This window comes from Lepisma saccharinum, chromosome 16 (genome assembly GCF_977018435.1).
Source record: "Lepisma saccharinum chromosome 16, izLepSacc3.1, whole genome shotgun sequence".
NCBI lineage: Eukaryota > Metazoa > Arthropoda > Insecta > Zygentoma > Lepismatidae > Lepisma > Lepisma saccharinum.
Genome location: NC_139244.1, coordinates 8,217,561 through 8,233,882, shown reverse-complemented (window position 1 = coordinate 8,233,882; position 16,322 = coordinate 8,217,561). Strand labels below are relative to the sequence as shown.

Here is a 16,322-nt window from a genome sequence, read left to right as displayed (position 1 = left end):
CAGTGGTTCGTAACCATTTGTAAGACCCAGGTCCGATTAGTTTATCTGCCACACATTAGACCTAAAGCGAAGCCTTCCTTTGTTACTCCCTCTGTCCCATAATTATAGTCCGCTATGCCAAAATGGTAGTACAGGAATGACAGACGAAGAGGCAGATGGAAAGCACAATTTGTACTGATCCTTGAGTAATAAAGTTGTATGACTCATTTCCGTGTTTCATGTTCTTCTTCTGTATACACCAATGTCACAGTTTGAATATCGGGCAAATATTATGAGACAACCAACAAAGGTGTACCGGACAACAATTATGGGACAGAGAGAGTACATCTTACCATTAAATCAAGAAGACTTAGGTGGAGGCCATGTGTCATGGATGGGAAAGGAAAGAAGATATTACAGGATTCTTGTTGGGAAACATGATGGTAAGAGACCTGTAGGACGGCCAAGACGAAGATGGAGGAATAGTGTTGAGATGGACCTAAAGGAAATTGGTGCCTCCCCAAGAAAAGAAAATCTAGATCCGTTTATGGTTGTAGATATCGCTTTGGAGTTGTTGTTTTTTTCAGTACTAAGCAAGCTCATTAGAAGTTCAATGGATCTTTTGCGCATTCTTTTTTTTTTCCCTTGTTCTCCTAACAAGGAAGACTGTGCGTTTTGTGGACAAGTGAATTGGGCGAATGATCAGCTCGTCCCGACGTCTATTTAATCTTTTTTTTCTTTTGTTTTGTGTTCCTGTTTGTAAATTCAGTACACCAGGATTCCAGCACAAAACTGGAATTTTAGCCTCCAGCAAATTTTCTTCACGTCATCACATCAGCAAATTACTTGGAGTGTAAGATTACCTTCGCTGAATTGATTCATTGATTTCGTTTATTTACTTCTCATTTCTGCTACTTTTAGCTAATCGCGATGATGATTATATGATTAAATTGATGGAGAGACACTAAAGAACACCTGCGCCTAGGCCTGGATTCAAACCCGAGATCCGTGGTATCGTAGCACGCTGTGATAACCACTCCGCCACCGAGGTCGGCTTGCCTTCGCTGAAGGCACTCCACGTAGTACGCCTTGGACTGCTTTGTTGAGGGCTATATAACGAGGCTCAAGCGCACAGATTCGGTATACATGCCCACTCTAGCGTCTCAGACACCAGTTAATATAATCCTCTGTGGGGTTTTGTGCTGTGTCCCGGCCATATATGTTTGTCTCTTCCAGAGGGGTCTCGTGAACGCACGCGGTGTATGCTGCGCATGCGTCAATTGTGGGACAGCTTGCTCTGCGACGACATTCATGAGCATTTCTACATTCTAATTTCTTCATATTGGAGAAGTATTTATTTTACACGAGAGCGGTTAACTAAGCTTATATTACATTTCTTTGATCTGAAGTGAAAGAAAGTCATAATTCTTTTCCCACAATTGATGCATGCGTCACTTCAGATCCAAGAAATGTAATATAAGCTTAGTTCAGCGCTCTCGTGTAAAATAAATACTTCTCCTATATGAAGAAATTAGAATGTAGAAATGCTCATGAATGTCGTCGCAGAGCAAGCTGTCCTTTTCCCCACAATTGACGCATGCGCAGCATGCACCGCATGCGTTCACGAGACGCCTCTGGTCCCTTCATTAATTCCAGCTTATCGCCGTTCATTCTCATCGTCGTGATTAGCCAAAAGTGACAGAAAGCGACGCAAATAAACCAAATAAATAAATAAATCGCTTGTTTTACACATGTTTTTCGTCTGCACAAAGAAAAAAAACGAAAGTTTCTGCGAAGCCAAATGTTAGCGCTCCCACCTTTGTTGTGAGTGGTCCAGGGTTCGATTCCTGCTTTGACACAGCGTCGTGAAGACAATTGGAAAGCTACTTTGAAAATAAATAGCGGGCTTCGGTCTCGAGAGCCATAAAACAGCGGTATTGGGACTCGATGCGCTGACCACGCGTCACTCAATGAAAAGGCCGCTCTGGCAGGCCCTGGCCCTTAGATGGCTGTTGTGCCATGGGGTCGAGTTTAGTACCGCTTGATTATGGGGTGAAGTTGTTATCTTAATCGCTCAAATATCGATAAAGAAAAAAAAGCATGGTTAGTGTAATAATAACAAGGTATGAATTTTCTTTTGAGAAAGGCCTGTAAGTTTGTTTTGTTCTTATCTCCTAAGTTTAAGAAGCAGTTTATTAAAACAAATGCATATTATGTAGTGACAACATGTCACCAAGTGAAGTGTTTCTTGATAGATTTTGTCTTTATTATAATTTTTCTTTGCTCTTAGAACACAAAGCAATATATAAAAGATTCACCATGTCGACGATTTACGTTGTGGAGGGTCCACCACAAATTCCAATACCAGATGTATCATTGGCTAAGTTCCTCGTAGAAAATATGACTAAGTATGGTGCTAGTGTGGCTCAGGTATGTCTCTAATGTAACTTTATTTATATTTTATTTCTCTGCATAGATGTAAATGAGTTTTAATAAATTCTGTGCTCTTGAGCTTCACGAGTGGATAAAGTAAGGAGATTCTTCTTCACATTAAGTGATATCATTATGTTTTAAAATGTGATGAATTAATGAGGAACAAAAATATATTTAAAGCATGCATTATGTTCATGTTCTTAAATTTGAACACATTGTGTTGTTTAGAACTTAATTCTTTTGAAAACATTTTTGTGAATCTTCTTAATTCGAACTCCAAGGGGACACGAAAATAAATGGAATTAACTGAAACATACGTCATTAAAGATGATTTCTAGGGGAAAAGATTGCTGTTTGAATTACCGAATACTTCGAATTATCCAAGTTCGAATTCAAAAGAGTCCACTGTACATAGAGAAAGATTTTCAGTAGTCATCTTCCTTGAATTAATTTTAATGCTCAATATTAGCCTACATGGTCCTACACCGTGGCCAAGTGATCTAAGGTGAAAGCTTTGGGCTCCGGTTACAGGATGCATGCAGGATCAAGTCTCCTGAGAGAAGCGTAAAACTTTTCTTCTGAGATTTTGGTCTTATGGGATCAGTGGTCACCCACCATCATAAGGAATTTGGAGAGCTATGAATAAGTAGCATAAACTAATCATGGAAACCTCCGACATTGTATGGGTGTTCGTCGTGCTGACCACATGTCGTGCTATAACTGGATGCCAGCAGTCGAGAGGTAGGCACTGGCCCTCACATCATTTACAATTAATTCAATGTAACAATATTACATGTGTATTTGGTGAAAGTCACACAAAAATTCTGCTATATTACTAAAGTGTTAACACTCAACATGTAGGGGAAGTCGGGGCAGAACGAGGTAACATAAAAGGCAATATAAGGGCACTTATAATGACGAGAGAATACTGAAACTGAATGGAATATATTATTTTATGTCTTGGTTACCAAAAATATCAGTAGTTGTGGTATATTTGTTCAAACCTAAATATCTAGACTTTTTTTTTCGAAAGTAGTGTTTTTTTTGGATTTCACTTGAACACACCGGGCACAATGGGGTACTCAGATTTAAGGCTGGCATAACTCACATACATACACATATTCGTTGTCACTATCAGCACCTGCACACATGTTATGTGACCACTTGTTACACTGCACACATGCAATCCATCCCTTCTTGGACTGGGAATACCATTCATCATAATAAAAAAATGCGGCGTCCGCTGATGAACTAGCGCTCAATCTCTTCCCTTTTTGTGTTGTCACCTCTGATGAATGAATGGGGTACTACCCTGTTCTGCCCCTACCCTGTTCCGCCCCGATACACATATAAGAACCGCACATGACGTCAGTGAAAACTGGCCGCGAAGGATTACACACTATAGTCACTAAAACATGCCATGTATATGCTACTGTCAAACTATAATTAGAACTTATACTGTCTTTATGTTACTGTTGTGCTTACCTTGAGATTTTTTGATGCTGATATTGCAACTCGCTTTGAAAACAGGGAGAAAACAGAACAAAGATTCACACGTGCCACATTCCTTCTGTAACACCGATGCCACTTTCTCCTCTGATGGGCAGGGAGTAAACACTTCATTTCATGACGCTTCTGCTAGGCTGCAGCAGCATAGAGTGGAAATTGGGGGGATACCCCGTTCCACCCTGCTACCCCCCACCCCAACTTCCCCTATTTGTAGATGAAGTTCAAAAGTTAATATGTAGAAAATGGTTTGCTGAATTTTAAGATAGGAGACTTAAATTGTAAATTGTGTATACTTAAAAATAATCCAAGGCTATTGAATTTAAGCATGAATCTAGGTTATTCTAAAATGGTTGTCTATTTTAATTAATGGTTATAAAATCTTTTTCTATTTTTTTTTTGTAATTTTACATCACTTTTCTAACTTTTGGGCTAATCGCAATGATGTGGATGACTTGATGATAGGAAGAACACAATCCATACCTCACCAGGGTCGATCGTGTGATCGTTGCCTCTCAAGCATGTTACACTGACTTCACCATGGAGGCTAGTAGTTTTAACACTCAGATCCAAATTTGTGTTCACTTTCTTGCAATTGCATGATCTTGCTTATTTACTACTTTCAAAATATCTATTGCAGGTTGATAGTGTGACACAAGAAGAAAGAACATACAATTATATCCTAAAATCTAGCATGAGTGTGGCTAAAGCATTGCAATCCAGAGGCATAGGAGTAAATGATGCTGTATCCATATGTAGCGAGAATAGTTTAGACTTCTGTCTTCCAGTTTTAGGAGCTCTATATGTAGGGGCTGCTTGTGCACCTTTAAACTTCACATATACAGCACGTTCGTATCTTTCCTTCCTATTTTGTGTTGATGAAATATAAGGGTGTAATTCACAATTTCAATTTATTTTGCATGTTCATAAAACTCTAGCCTTAACTCTGAGTGAGACTTACCATACTGAGTTTTCACATGGATATTCCTTTGAAATAGAAGTGATTAGATTTAGAATTTCTTTTCAAGTAAAGTATTTGCATTAAAATTTATGTTGTTGTAAACTTATAATAATTATAAATTATTATCTTAATTCTTGAGGAGGTACTTGATGTACCAGATGAGCAGATATTTGCTAGAACTGTTCTTATGAATTTTTTTTCAGACCTAAAACTATTAATACTGAAACTCATACTAATGTTCATGTCTTGTCTTTTACCCACTTCAATCAAGAATCTTTGCAAAGTTAGGGGGTAATTTTAGTCACAAAGTATATGTTGTGTGACCTCTCATGTAAGTATCTCGTATTCAGTGGCATGCCGAGGGTTTTAGAAAGGATGGGAGGGGGGGTCACATATAATTTTTTTTTAATAGTCAGTCCTCATTTTGCCATCTTTTCTTGCCTTTCATGTTGTTCTTTTAGGAATACGGGCCGAAGTCAAAGGGGATGGATATCAACTTCCAGCCTGGTTTCAATCAATCAATGAAATGTCTTCAGAAAAGTTAAAGTATAATCAAGTTTGTTAAGTTCACTGTAAGCTCAGGTAGGCTAATTGTGACTAAATCTGCAGTTCATACTCTTTACAATCACGTCCACCAGCTCAGTGACCAAGCACTTAAAGTGGTCGACTTTTGAACTTGCCACCCAAGTTCAACCATCACCAGTTTCGCATAATCATCACTCACTCTTATCACACAATTAGCCAAAAGGGGCAGAAAAGTAATGTAAAATAATGAAATACTTAGAAACTCCTTACAAAACTCCTGGGCACTGGTTTCTGTAAGACTGCAATATTGTGGTTGTCTGTATAATACAGTACATGTTTCTTCTCTCCTCAGGTGAACTTCGACATACACTTTCCATATCAACACCTAAAATCGTGTTTTGCTCTGCAAGTACAGCCAATACCATGGCTGAAGCTATTCAAGGACTAGATTATGTTAAAGAAATTGTTGTTTTTGGCGAGGACCCAAAGTTTACTCCATTTTCTGAGTTCCTTCGATATTCTGGAGAAGTGATAGCTTTACCAAAGATAAATCCCGTTGACCATGTTTCACTAATTATGTGCTCCAGCGGAACAACTGGGCTCCCCAAGGGAGTGATGCTTACAGACAAAAATATAATTTGTGCATTGACACATATAAAGTAAGTTGTGTTTGATAATTTTAGATAAATTTAGTACATCATTACTGCTCCTACAGAAATAAAAAAATATGATTTACATTAAGCATTATATAAAACACTTGAGAAGTTCATGTTGATAGCAGAGCTAGCTGATATCATTGGAACCAATACCAAGGAGGATGCTGTTAAATAATCCTACAGATTCTGATGCCAATATTTGAAGGTTTAAAAATTCTTTGCAATTGTTCAGGTTATGACAGACAGTGCTCATTTCATGAAATTTTATTTGTTGATTGATTGAATTAAAATTGTTTAGTAAGTCGGAACATATGGCCATTCAATGTTTACAGGGAAATATCCCCTTATCTAAAAATAAATTACAAAGAGGTTAAAATATGGGGTGTAAGAATCCCCTTGAGAGAAGTTAAAAGTGCAAGGTTGTAAGAGGACCTGCACAAGACAAACACAAAACGTGAAAAGCAAGAGTAAACTATAAAAGCTTCCTCACAGACAGTGGAAGAGTCCAGCTTTTCGCAAAAAGCTAAAAATATTTTATTAAACATCTCCAGAGAAATATGTTTCGGGAAGGGGGGTGTCCGAACCAAGTGAATCAAAATAATATTGATAATAATAATATTTAAACAAAAATAATTATTATATTAAATTAATTAAAATAGTATTAATTAAAATATTCAAATTTATTAATATTATATTTTTATTACATGAATAGGTAAAAGGATGGTAGAAGAGTAGTGATATATCAGCATGTATTCTTTATCTAGCTTATGTATAGTCAGTGGCGCAGGAACGTTTTTCATTTGGGGGGGGTAAAAAATTCACAAAATTCAGCCTCCCATATATATACTGGCAGGCACGTATCTAGACATACATTTCTGGGGTCCAACCAAGTGTCGCAATAATAATTATAATAAGAATTAAAATAATTATATTTAATTAAATTAAAATATTAATTAAATATGTAAATTAATTAATATTGTATTGTTATTATTACATGAACAGGTAAAATATAGTAAAAGAATAGAAATATAACAGCATGTATTCATTATCTAGCTTACGTGTAGTTAAGATCGCCAAGATTTGCATAAAAACAATTGCCCTGGCAAGGAATTTAATGTCAAATAGAAAAGGAATTGAATATTTATTGAATAACAAAATAGGAGTTAGATCAAATTAGAGAAAAGTGAAGGTCCTTATTAATATGTTACGGATATTATCATTAGTAGCGTGCATAAATCTTTAGAACCCTCAAAGCCGTATGAACCAAATAAGTTCAGCGGAAATAACCATCAATTATATAACAAATGCTAAACAATTATATTTTGATTATTTACCATTACTACTTGGTAAGTCGTTCGGGGGGGGGGGGGTCCAGACTCCCTGGACCTCCCTAAATATGACCTTGGTACCTAGATATAATGTGAAGCCATGATAAATATTTTATTTTAAAACAGCATACACAAATGTCCTGTTGTTTAATGCAAAATTTGCATAAATATTTTTCTTTGTTTTTAGAATTCATGTTTTTTTTTGTTTTTTTTAAAGAACAAATTTTAAAACCAGATAACAATTCTGAAACATATAAAACTGTGGACCTCGTTCCGAGCTTATTTGAATTTAACGGAACGGAAAATCAGGAGTTCGAAATGTGAAATTGATTGATTGATTGATTTGGTGTTTTAAGTCCACTTTTATCCACAGTATGGCTAATCTGGACTGGCCTACAATTTAAAGTGGGATCCGAACCACTATGTGCCTCCACCGGGTATCGACCTCGGGACCCCTTGATTACAAGGCGCCATCGGGGAGGCCCTCGAAATGTGAAAATTGCAAACCTAGACACATCTATTCATTTTAATGCAGGTTGAGATTAAAGGGGGTGAGGAGGATCTTGAGCCACCCCAACCAGGAATAATCACCTCTCACCCGCTGGATACAGAAACCACATTATTGAATATATCATATTTATAAAGTTTCACTTCAGTTCAGTTCATTCTAATATTAATGTCCCATAGCTACACATAAAAATATCTTTAAACAATTTATGGCAGATGTGTACCACATCCAATGTCTTTTAGAAGCCATGTATTTGGTATTTTCTCAGACTTCTAGGGCGTTGTATTAAAAAAGAAAAGAAAAACTGACTTGAGATGGTTCCTGATCAACTCGTAAGAAGTCTAACTTTGAAATATTTGTGATACACTTGATATAGCATATATTTGTTATATTATTAGCTGTAGCTAATGACACTCTTCAAGCAATGAAAGTACTATCAATACATATACAAAACCGAAATCCTTCAGATCTCAGAGAAAGCAAGGAAAGCCATACGTTCAAAAGGTTTTTTCCTTTTCAATCGTTGGTGGACAATATGAAGAGCCGGCTAAGGTTTCTTTTCGTATGTAATGGTATTTAATGCAGGTGGATGTGTGTGTTTTTGGATGACATGTCAATTTCTCGTTTATGTGAAAAGGTAAACTTTAATATGAGCAAAAGCATGTGTGCGTCACAGTTAAAGATTTTCGCATCTACAAAGAAAATCCAAAAGACATTCCCACCTCGCCGGCCTCCGTGGCGGAGGGGTTAGCATCGTTCGCTATGACGCCAAAGGTCCCAGGTTCGAATCCCGGCCTGCCTGGGCATGGGTGTTATTTGTGAGTGTCCATCAATTTCATAATATCCTCACTCATCCTCATCTTCGCGATTAGCCAAAAGTGGCAGAAACGTGAAGTAAAATAAATCAAATAAATTAATCAAACATCACTCAAAGGCCTTGTGAATCCAATCCAAAATCTACCAATAGAACCTGCAGTGAGTCTCACCTATCTCGTTCATTCATCTGACTAATTTAATTTCCTTATACGTAGTTTGACTTTAGAGTTTAACTTAAAATGACATTGTGTTTGTGTTGCATTCGATATCAAAATTAGATTCTAAGCAATTAATGTCCAATTATAAGTATACTTAATACATAGGTAAAACTACCCCCCCTCCCCTCTGATAAAATTGCAAATTGCACTCTATTTAAATGTTTAGGGAAAGTGTCATTTCACCTAGGAATGATATGGTTTTGCGATGAGTCGAGAATTGTCACAGCCTCAACTCATTTCCTGTGTGGTGAGGTCCTTCTCGTTCTTGTTTGTCTTTATTATTGTTTCGGTTTCCACTCTGAAGTTGTTAAAACTTGTTCTAGATTTACTTCATGCTCAGATAGGATATTCGGGACTCTATTTTCAAAAAGAAATAACTTAATATTTAAGTATAGGTTTCCGAACATCCTCTTACAAAGTTATGAAAAATATGGGTGAGGAACAGGAGTACATTGTACCCCCGAGTTGGGTTGTTGTTGAGTTGAGTTGGTGTTTTAAAGTCCACTTTATGCACATTAAGGCTAATCGGGACTGGACCTACAGTTTAAAGTGGGATCCGAAGCACTTGTGCCTCCGCCGGGTGTCGAACCCGGGACCCCTTGATTACAAGGCGACGACGCTACCACTGCCCCCGAGTTGGTCTGTCATGTCTCGTCTCGTTCGTGTAATTATTTCGTTTTGGAAAATTCCATTTTAAATATTCCAAAGAAAATGGGAACAATCATATACTCTTGTGATGAAGATTTGTATCTTATCTTCGAATCGACGTGACCATTTCTTTAGAAAAGTGTACCCCCCCCCCTTACGCAAAGGAGCATTCGTCTGCAGCCTGATTTTCTGAGAGCAAATCTGATTCCATCGTTCCACACACATTTTAAACAATTTTTTTCTCCTTAAAGAAGCTTCCAAGAACTTAGGTCAATGAACTAACTAGTAGCAACCACAATGTAGTAGAATGGTTTGAATTTCTGTGGTAAGGAAGATAATGTTTATAAGTTATAAACAATATACACTTTTTTATTGGGCGAACTAAAAATAGGTTCTTTTAACAGTAGCACCTTGCGTCTGTTGTCAAATTACCAAGGGGGGTACAGGGAGTACAACTCGATTTACGGATTTAGGGGGTACAGTACCCCCTTCAAAAATTTAGGGGGTTACAATGTACCCCTGTACCCCCCCCCCCCCCCCGTTCCTGCGCCACTGTGTATAGTTAAGGTCAGCAAACCTTGTGAAAAAATAATGCCCTGGCAAGGAAATTAATGTCAAATAGACAAAGAATTGAATATTTATTGAATATAAAATAGGATGTTAGAGTCAGTGGATGAAAAGTAAAGTTCCTGGTGATATTTTATGAATGTTATGTTAGTAGTAATAAATCTTGCATAAATCTTCTTTGGTACTGTCATTCAAAGTAGTATGATCACAATATAATTCTTGCCTTCCAATAAGTTTTGCAGAAATACAGTAAATAACGCTTGATTAAAGAACAAGTATATTTTCATTACTTAATTTCAGTTATTTTATTATTTCTTTATTTAATTAATAAAGGGGGGGATTCTGGACCCCCCAAATACATCCTTGGTCATCTCCCAACAAGGACAAACAGTTGGCAAGATTAAAAATCTGTCTGAGCAAAGCAAAATTGGCACATTCAACAAGAATATGCCAAATTCATTTTTTGGTTCCGTACGACTTACTCACTATCATATATAAGCATAAAATCAAAATTAGTTAATTTACTTACGTAAAGTGAGTATAAAGTTGTAGATAGTTAATTTACTTACAGTTACTTACAATTAACAGTTTTTATAGCAGTTTTACCATGTTTTAGTCATTAGTCATCCTAACATTCAACCTGTCCACACATATACCTTGATCCTTTCTAAATGACTAAGCTTTACGTATGCACGTAATAGCCGACTTCATGACCTGAAGAAGGGGGCAGCTGTCACCGAAACGTCGTCTACAACAACTTTATACTCACTTTACGTAAGTAAATTAACTAATTTCGATTTTATGCTTATATAAGAATATGCCAAATACTTAAAATGACATTAAACACTACACATTGGAGGGTCCAGCCCTTGCATCAAGTGAGCATGGGTTAGATGGTTGTGTCCAATATGCAGTTGAGTGAGAAGAAATTCTTCCTGACGAGAGGGACGGGACAAGCAATGCCATGAAAAATATCCAGGGACGGTGCTACAGGGGGGCTGAAGCCCCCCCCTCAAAAAAACTGGCTTCAGCCACCCCCTATAGCCCCCCTAGATTTTTGTAGTACGGTAGATGCATTTCGACTAAAAACCTAGAAAGTAGAAATTCACATTTTCCATTATAAAACTTCCATTGGGGCAAGTACAATATTCAAATACATTTTCTAGTTCTGTTATATCGCAAAGTTACTTTATTACGATGTGTTGTAAAATCAAAGAAAGGGTGCAGCTGAAGATATGCCTGGAAAACAGTGGCTACTGATCATTTCATACTAAGTAATGGGCCAATCATGAGTCCCAAACTCGCTACAAAATCTGCTGCCTGCCTGGTAGTAAAATATTCATTGGCTATGATATTGTTCTTGGTTTGTTGACATGCACTGCTAAATGTGTACAATTATTAGCCTCTATAAATTATATCACTATATTTAGGAATAGGTCTAACAGGTGTGACAAATGAAATGATTTTTTATAAGCAAGGCGAGATTCAAAATCTAAACAAGCATTATGTTTTTTTTCTGTTTATTAGTTCCTCATTCAAATACCAACAATCGTATAAATGTTAAGCGATGTTCTCTCATTGGTTTCCTTTCATCTATCCTTATCGCTGCAAATATTCAAGAGGGAGAAATACGATGTTAAAGAATTAAAGAATACACAAACTACCTAATTCTTATATGCTAAGAATTGGAAATATTAAAATTAGGCTCCCAACCCCGATAAAACTGTTGCCCTGATATCAAGAGGTCTCGGGTTCGATCTCCAGTGGCCCGACCCTGTGGCAGAGTGGTTAGCACATCGCGCTGCGACGCTAAGGGTCCCGGGTTCGAATCCTGGTCGGGCTTGGTTGTTTGTGAATGTCCATTCATCAATTTCATCATTTCATCACTCATCCCCATCTTCGCAAATTAGCCAAGAGGCACAAAACGCGAAGTAAAATAAACTAAATCAAATCAAATCAAATCGATCTCCAGTGGAGGTAACATTTCATTAGGTTGCTCGGATTCCACTAGAATCTGTAGCTCATGTCCCAATTAGCTTATGCATATAAGAAGACTTGGCGGCAGCATAGCTGCTTCATTCATCCTCTATGACTATGGATCCTGCAGTAGTGGACATCAGCATTGGCAGATAAAGACATGAGTCGTATAAAGAAAAACAAGTTTATTCAGTGGCATAACTTTTCTTTAAATTAAATCCCACTACAGTTAATAAATGAATAATAATAAACGTATAATATCTGTCAAACATGGAACCTTAAACTAATCTGCTTTTGGATGAATTTCTAAATATGAAGAAGACAAAGTTTCCACTTTTATTATGTATATGAGCTCATATAAATTAACTTTTCCCACATATATTATATGAATTGAAGATGTGTGTCTTTATTTTAGAGAGATTGACTTTAGTAGTTTTGCAATTGAGGATGCAATGATCGGGATATTACCATATTTCCATGCATACGGACAAGTAACAATGCTAGCTGCATTTTGTACAGGACTGAAGAGTGTTGTGATGGCTAGGTTTCAGGAGGAGCTCTTCTTGCAATTAATTCAGAAATATAAGGTAAGGTTCTCAGTTTCCTTGGATTTGTGATCAAAAGTATTCATTAAAACTCTCCTATCATGTAACATATTATTACAGCCACAGTCTGTTTCCTGTTGTATGCAGTTGTGCTATTCTAATATGAGAAGATTAAGGGAAAGGGTGGAAGGGGTGATAGTCTCCCAACACAAGAAATCTAAATTTAGCAATAATCTTCAATCAATAAAAATGCATGTATGTTATTTGTTCAATGTTTCAACACATAACTAGGACTCAGTGCATACTCTTCCTGCATTTTGGTCTTTCAAGAGATTCACCGAGTCTAATTATCCTAAAAAATATGCAAAATTTGAAGTTTTCACGCACATATTTTGCACCAGTAATGCATGAAAAACTTAATTCTGTGATTACATAACATGTATTTTAATATCCTGATAAGTTCAAGTGATAATTTCCAGTACAAATTCAAATATGGTGTCATCCCTAATATTGTCCTACACAACTTACAATATCTTTCATCTCAGGTAACTCTACTTTTCCTGGTTCCACCACTGCTTGTTTTTCTTGGGAAGCATCCTCTGGTGACCAAGTATGACCTCTCCAGCATAAAGGAGATCTGGAGTGGAGCTGCTCCCTTGGCAAAAGATGTCCAAGATGCTGTTACCAAGAGACTTCATGTGACAAACATCAGACAAGGTTATGGGATGACCGAGACCACACTAGCGGTTTTGAGAACACCTCGCGAGAAAAACAAGTCTGGTTCTTCTGGCATTTTGGCACCAGGAACTTCAAGTAAGGTAATTTAATTTTAAAGTCCTACATGAACAAACTGATCATTGGCTGTTTCTACAGACCTCACAAAACTTGCCCTCTGGCAGTTCTGGAGGTTTCTTATGATTCTGTGCTGTTGGCATCCTCTATGGGGGAAGTAATTCTTTTCGGAGACTTCAATCTCTCAATTACATTGACAGACTCCACACACGGCTTTGCAAAAGACAAGAACGACACATACTTCATGGATCACTTCATACATGACCTCAGACTTCAACAGCACAATATGTACAACACACAAAAAGACAGCAACCTGGATTACATTGTTTCCTCTCTCCCTTCAGCGCACATCACCCCTTTGAGAGACTTAATCCCTTCCAACCACGAATGGCTGGACGTTGTATTCTGGCTTCCAGACCACTTGAGAGATCAACGACCTCCCACCCCCAGATGCCAACACCTCCTTTGGAGCAAAGCGCCCTGGGGCGACATCCATACGGTGCTGGATTCCATTCCCTGGACAATCCTGGATACTGGAAGTGTCGATGAAGCGTGTGACGTGCTGACTGATGTGATTCATGCAGTGATAAAAGACTACGTGCCAGTCAAAACAACTAAATTGTGCAAATTTCCCCCCTTGGTTCGACACAGAACTATTATTTGCCCTTTGCAACCGAAAGAAGGCTTGGGATCTCTGGAAAAAAAATCCTAATGGAAATACACGAATGACTTTCACCGACTTACAACGCCACTCTAAACAACTACAGAAAGTGAAATACAGTGAATACATTGGCAATATCACACACAAACTTAAATCAAACCCAAAACGATTTTGGTCACTTATTAACTCAAGGAGGCAAAATTCTCATATACCTTTCGAAGTTAAACATGATTCAGTACACACAGAAGGCCCTGACAGCTAATATTTTTAACTATTTTTTTCTCGAAAAATATAACCTCAAGTACACTGGCTTCCTCTCTTCCCAATCTGACTCCAATTTGCTGTCACTCTCTAACATATCTCTCCACGTCTCCAGAAGAAGTTCAATATATCCTATCTTCAATGCCTGACAATTGTGCAAATGGTCCTGATGAAATCCCTTCTCGTTTCCTCAAAATTCAGCTGCTTTTCTCTCTATCCCCTTCTCTATTTTATTAAACAGATGGTTCAATGAGGGTACATTCCCAGATTCATGGGAAAATGCTAATGTAGTGCCGTTATACAAATCTGGAGGCAAGGGTGCTGTTTCTTCTTATAGACACATTTCCTTTCTTTCACCACTTTTCATCGCATGTGAAAAGATAATAAAGGACAGACTCTACAAATTCACCTCTCCATACATAAATACAGCACAGCATGGCTTCTTACCAGGCAGCTCCTGCTTATCTAACTCGAGCATTTTACTATCTGACGCTATCCACTCTGTATCTGAAAACTCCCAACTGGATGTAATATATCTAGATTTTTCGAAAGCTTTTGACTCCATAAACCACAATTACCTGCTACATAAATTATCTCATCGATTCAACATTCATGGAAAATTTTTCTCTCTGATCAAACACTACCTCCAAAATAGACTACAAAAAGTTGTTCTTTCCGAAATCTGCTCTTCTTATCAAGCTGTATCTTCTGGTGTGCCCCAAGACAGTGTTCTTGGACCTCTTCTCTTCATCCTGTACCTTGATGACCTTCCAGAATATCTTTCAGACTCATGTAAAAACCTTCTCTTGTTCGCCAATGATTGCAAAATATATAGTAAAATCTCAAATTTCAGACATGGCACTTCTGCAAAAGAATTTGGATTCTCTAATAAAGGGGTCTGAATTATGGAACTTAAAACTGAACCCTCAAAAATGTACCATGATGACCTTCTCCTTAAAGAAAAACATATTAAATACTAAATATTTCATAAAAAATAATTGTGTTCAAAGAGTTGCCGCACAGAAGGACCTGGGCGTTATGTTTGATGAGAAACTCTCCTTTTCTGACCACATCTCTGCAGTCACTAAGGGTTCCATGCATATGCTGGGTCTTCTCTATCGTTTCACCGAAATAAACAACCTGACTGCTCTCAGCACTTTTTACAAATCTTTTGCTTCACCAAAAGTTGAATACTGCTCTCCGATATGGTCTATGGCATGCCCCTCAAATTTAGATAGACTTAATTCCATCCTAAATTTCTTTCTGGACGTACCACCCGACTATAAAAAAGGCCAGTTGGGCATAACAAAAAACAGTTATTCCCAATCTTCTCAATGATGAGAAACGTTTCCTCGAGTTTAGTCCACTTTTGGTGGCTAGACTGATATAAGAATGTAGCATTTGGTGTAAGCCAACCCCTGTTGCTGTCCCAAAGTCCCCTTTAGAAAAGCTTTGAATATTTGGATATTTCCGTATCGAAAATTGATGCCCAAAAGAAAAGAGTAAAGGCATAAGGAAACGCATTGTAAATAACGGAATATCGTTTAAGCTGAGGATAGGCCCGTAGAGATAGTCATGCTAACTCTGCGGTAAAGGAAGTGCCGATGGTGTAAGCCATAGGTGCGCACTTTTGTTGATTTTGTCAATGCACACATGGAAACGCTATGTAAATTTGTATATAGAACAACATATATAATAAACTCATGTAATCAATCCTCCAAGATAATGTTATGATTTGTTGAATTGAACTCCCTGAGCAATAGTACTGCATTTTACCAGTTGTTTATTCACTTTCTGTACATGTGTAATGAACCTAGGGACTAAAAATATAAATGTTATGTGAAACCCCCCTTTCGTAATTCCGGCGTTAATATAATTTGCTCGCGAGACACCCAAGGTGAGGTGTGGAAGGAGAGATTTGAAAGGATAATACAAGGGTAG

At 37.5% G+C, this 16,322-nt stretch overlaps 1 protein-coding gene across 1 annotated transcript in view; it reads left to right on the top strand.

Moving 5' to 3' along the window:
* Positions 1 to 16,322, top strand: part of LOC146000239 (luciferin 4-monooxygenase) — a 51,353-nt gene that overhangs the window by 29,663 nt on the left and 5,368 nt on the right. Inside the window, exons 2-6 of the mRNA XM_083137661.1 lie at positions 2,270 to 2,409; positions 4,559 to 4,766; positions 5,757 to 6,063; positions 12,538 to 12,709; positions 13,213 to 13,485. Of these exons, the coding sequence (XP_082993787.1) occupies positions 2,299 to 2,409; positions 4,559 to 4,766; positions 5,757 to 6,063; positions 12,538 to 12,709; positions 13,213 to 13,485 (1,071 nt within the window). The 5' untranslated portion in view covers positions 2,270 to 2,298. The remainder of the gene's footprint in view (positions 1 to 2,269; positions 2,410 to 4,558; positions 4,767 to 5,756; positions 6,064 to 12,537; positions 12,710 to 13,212; positions 13,486 to 16,322) is intronic.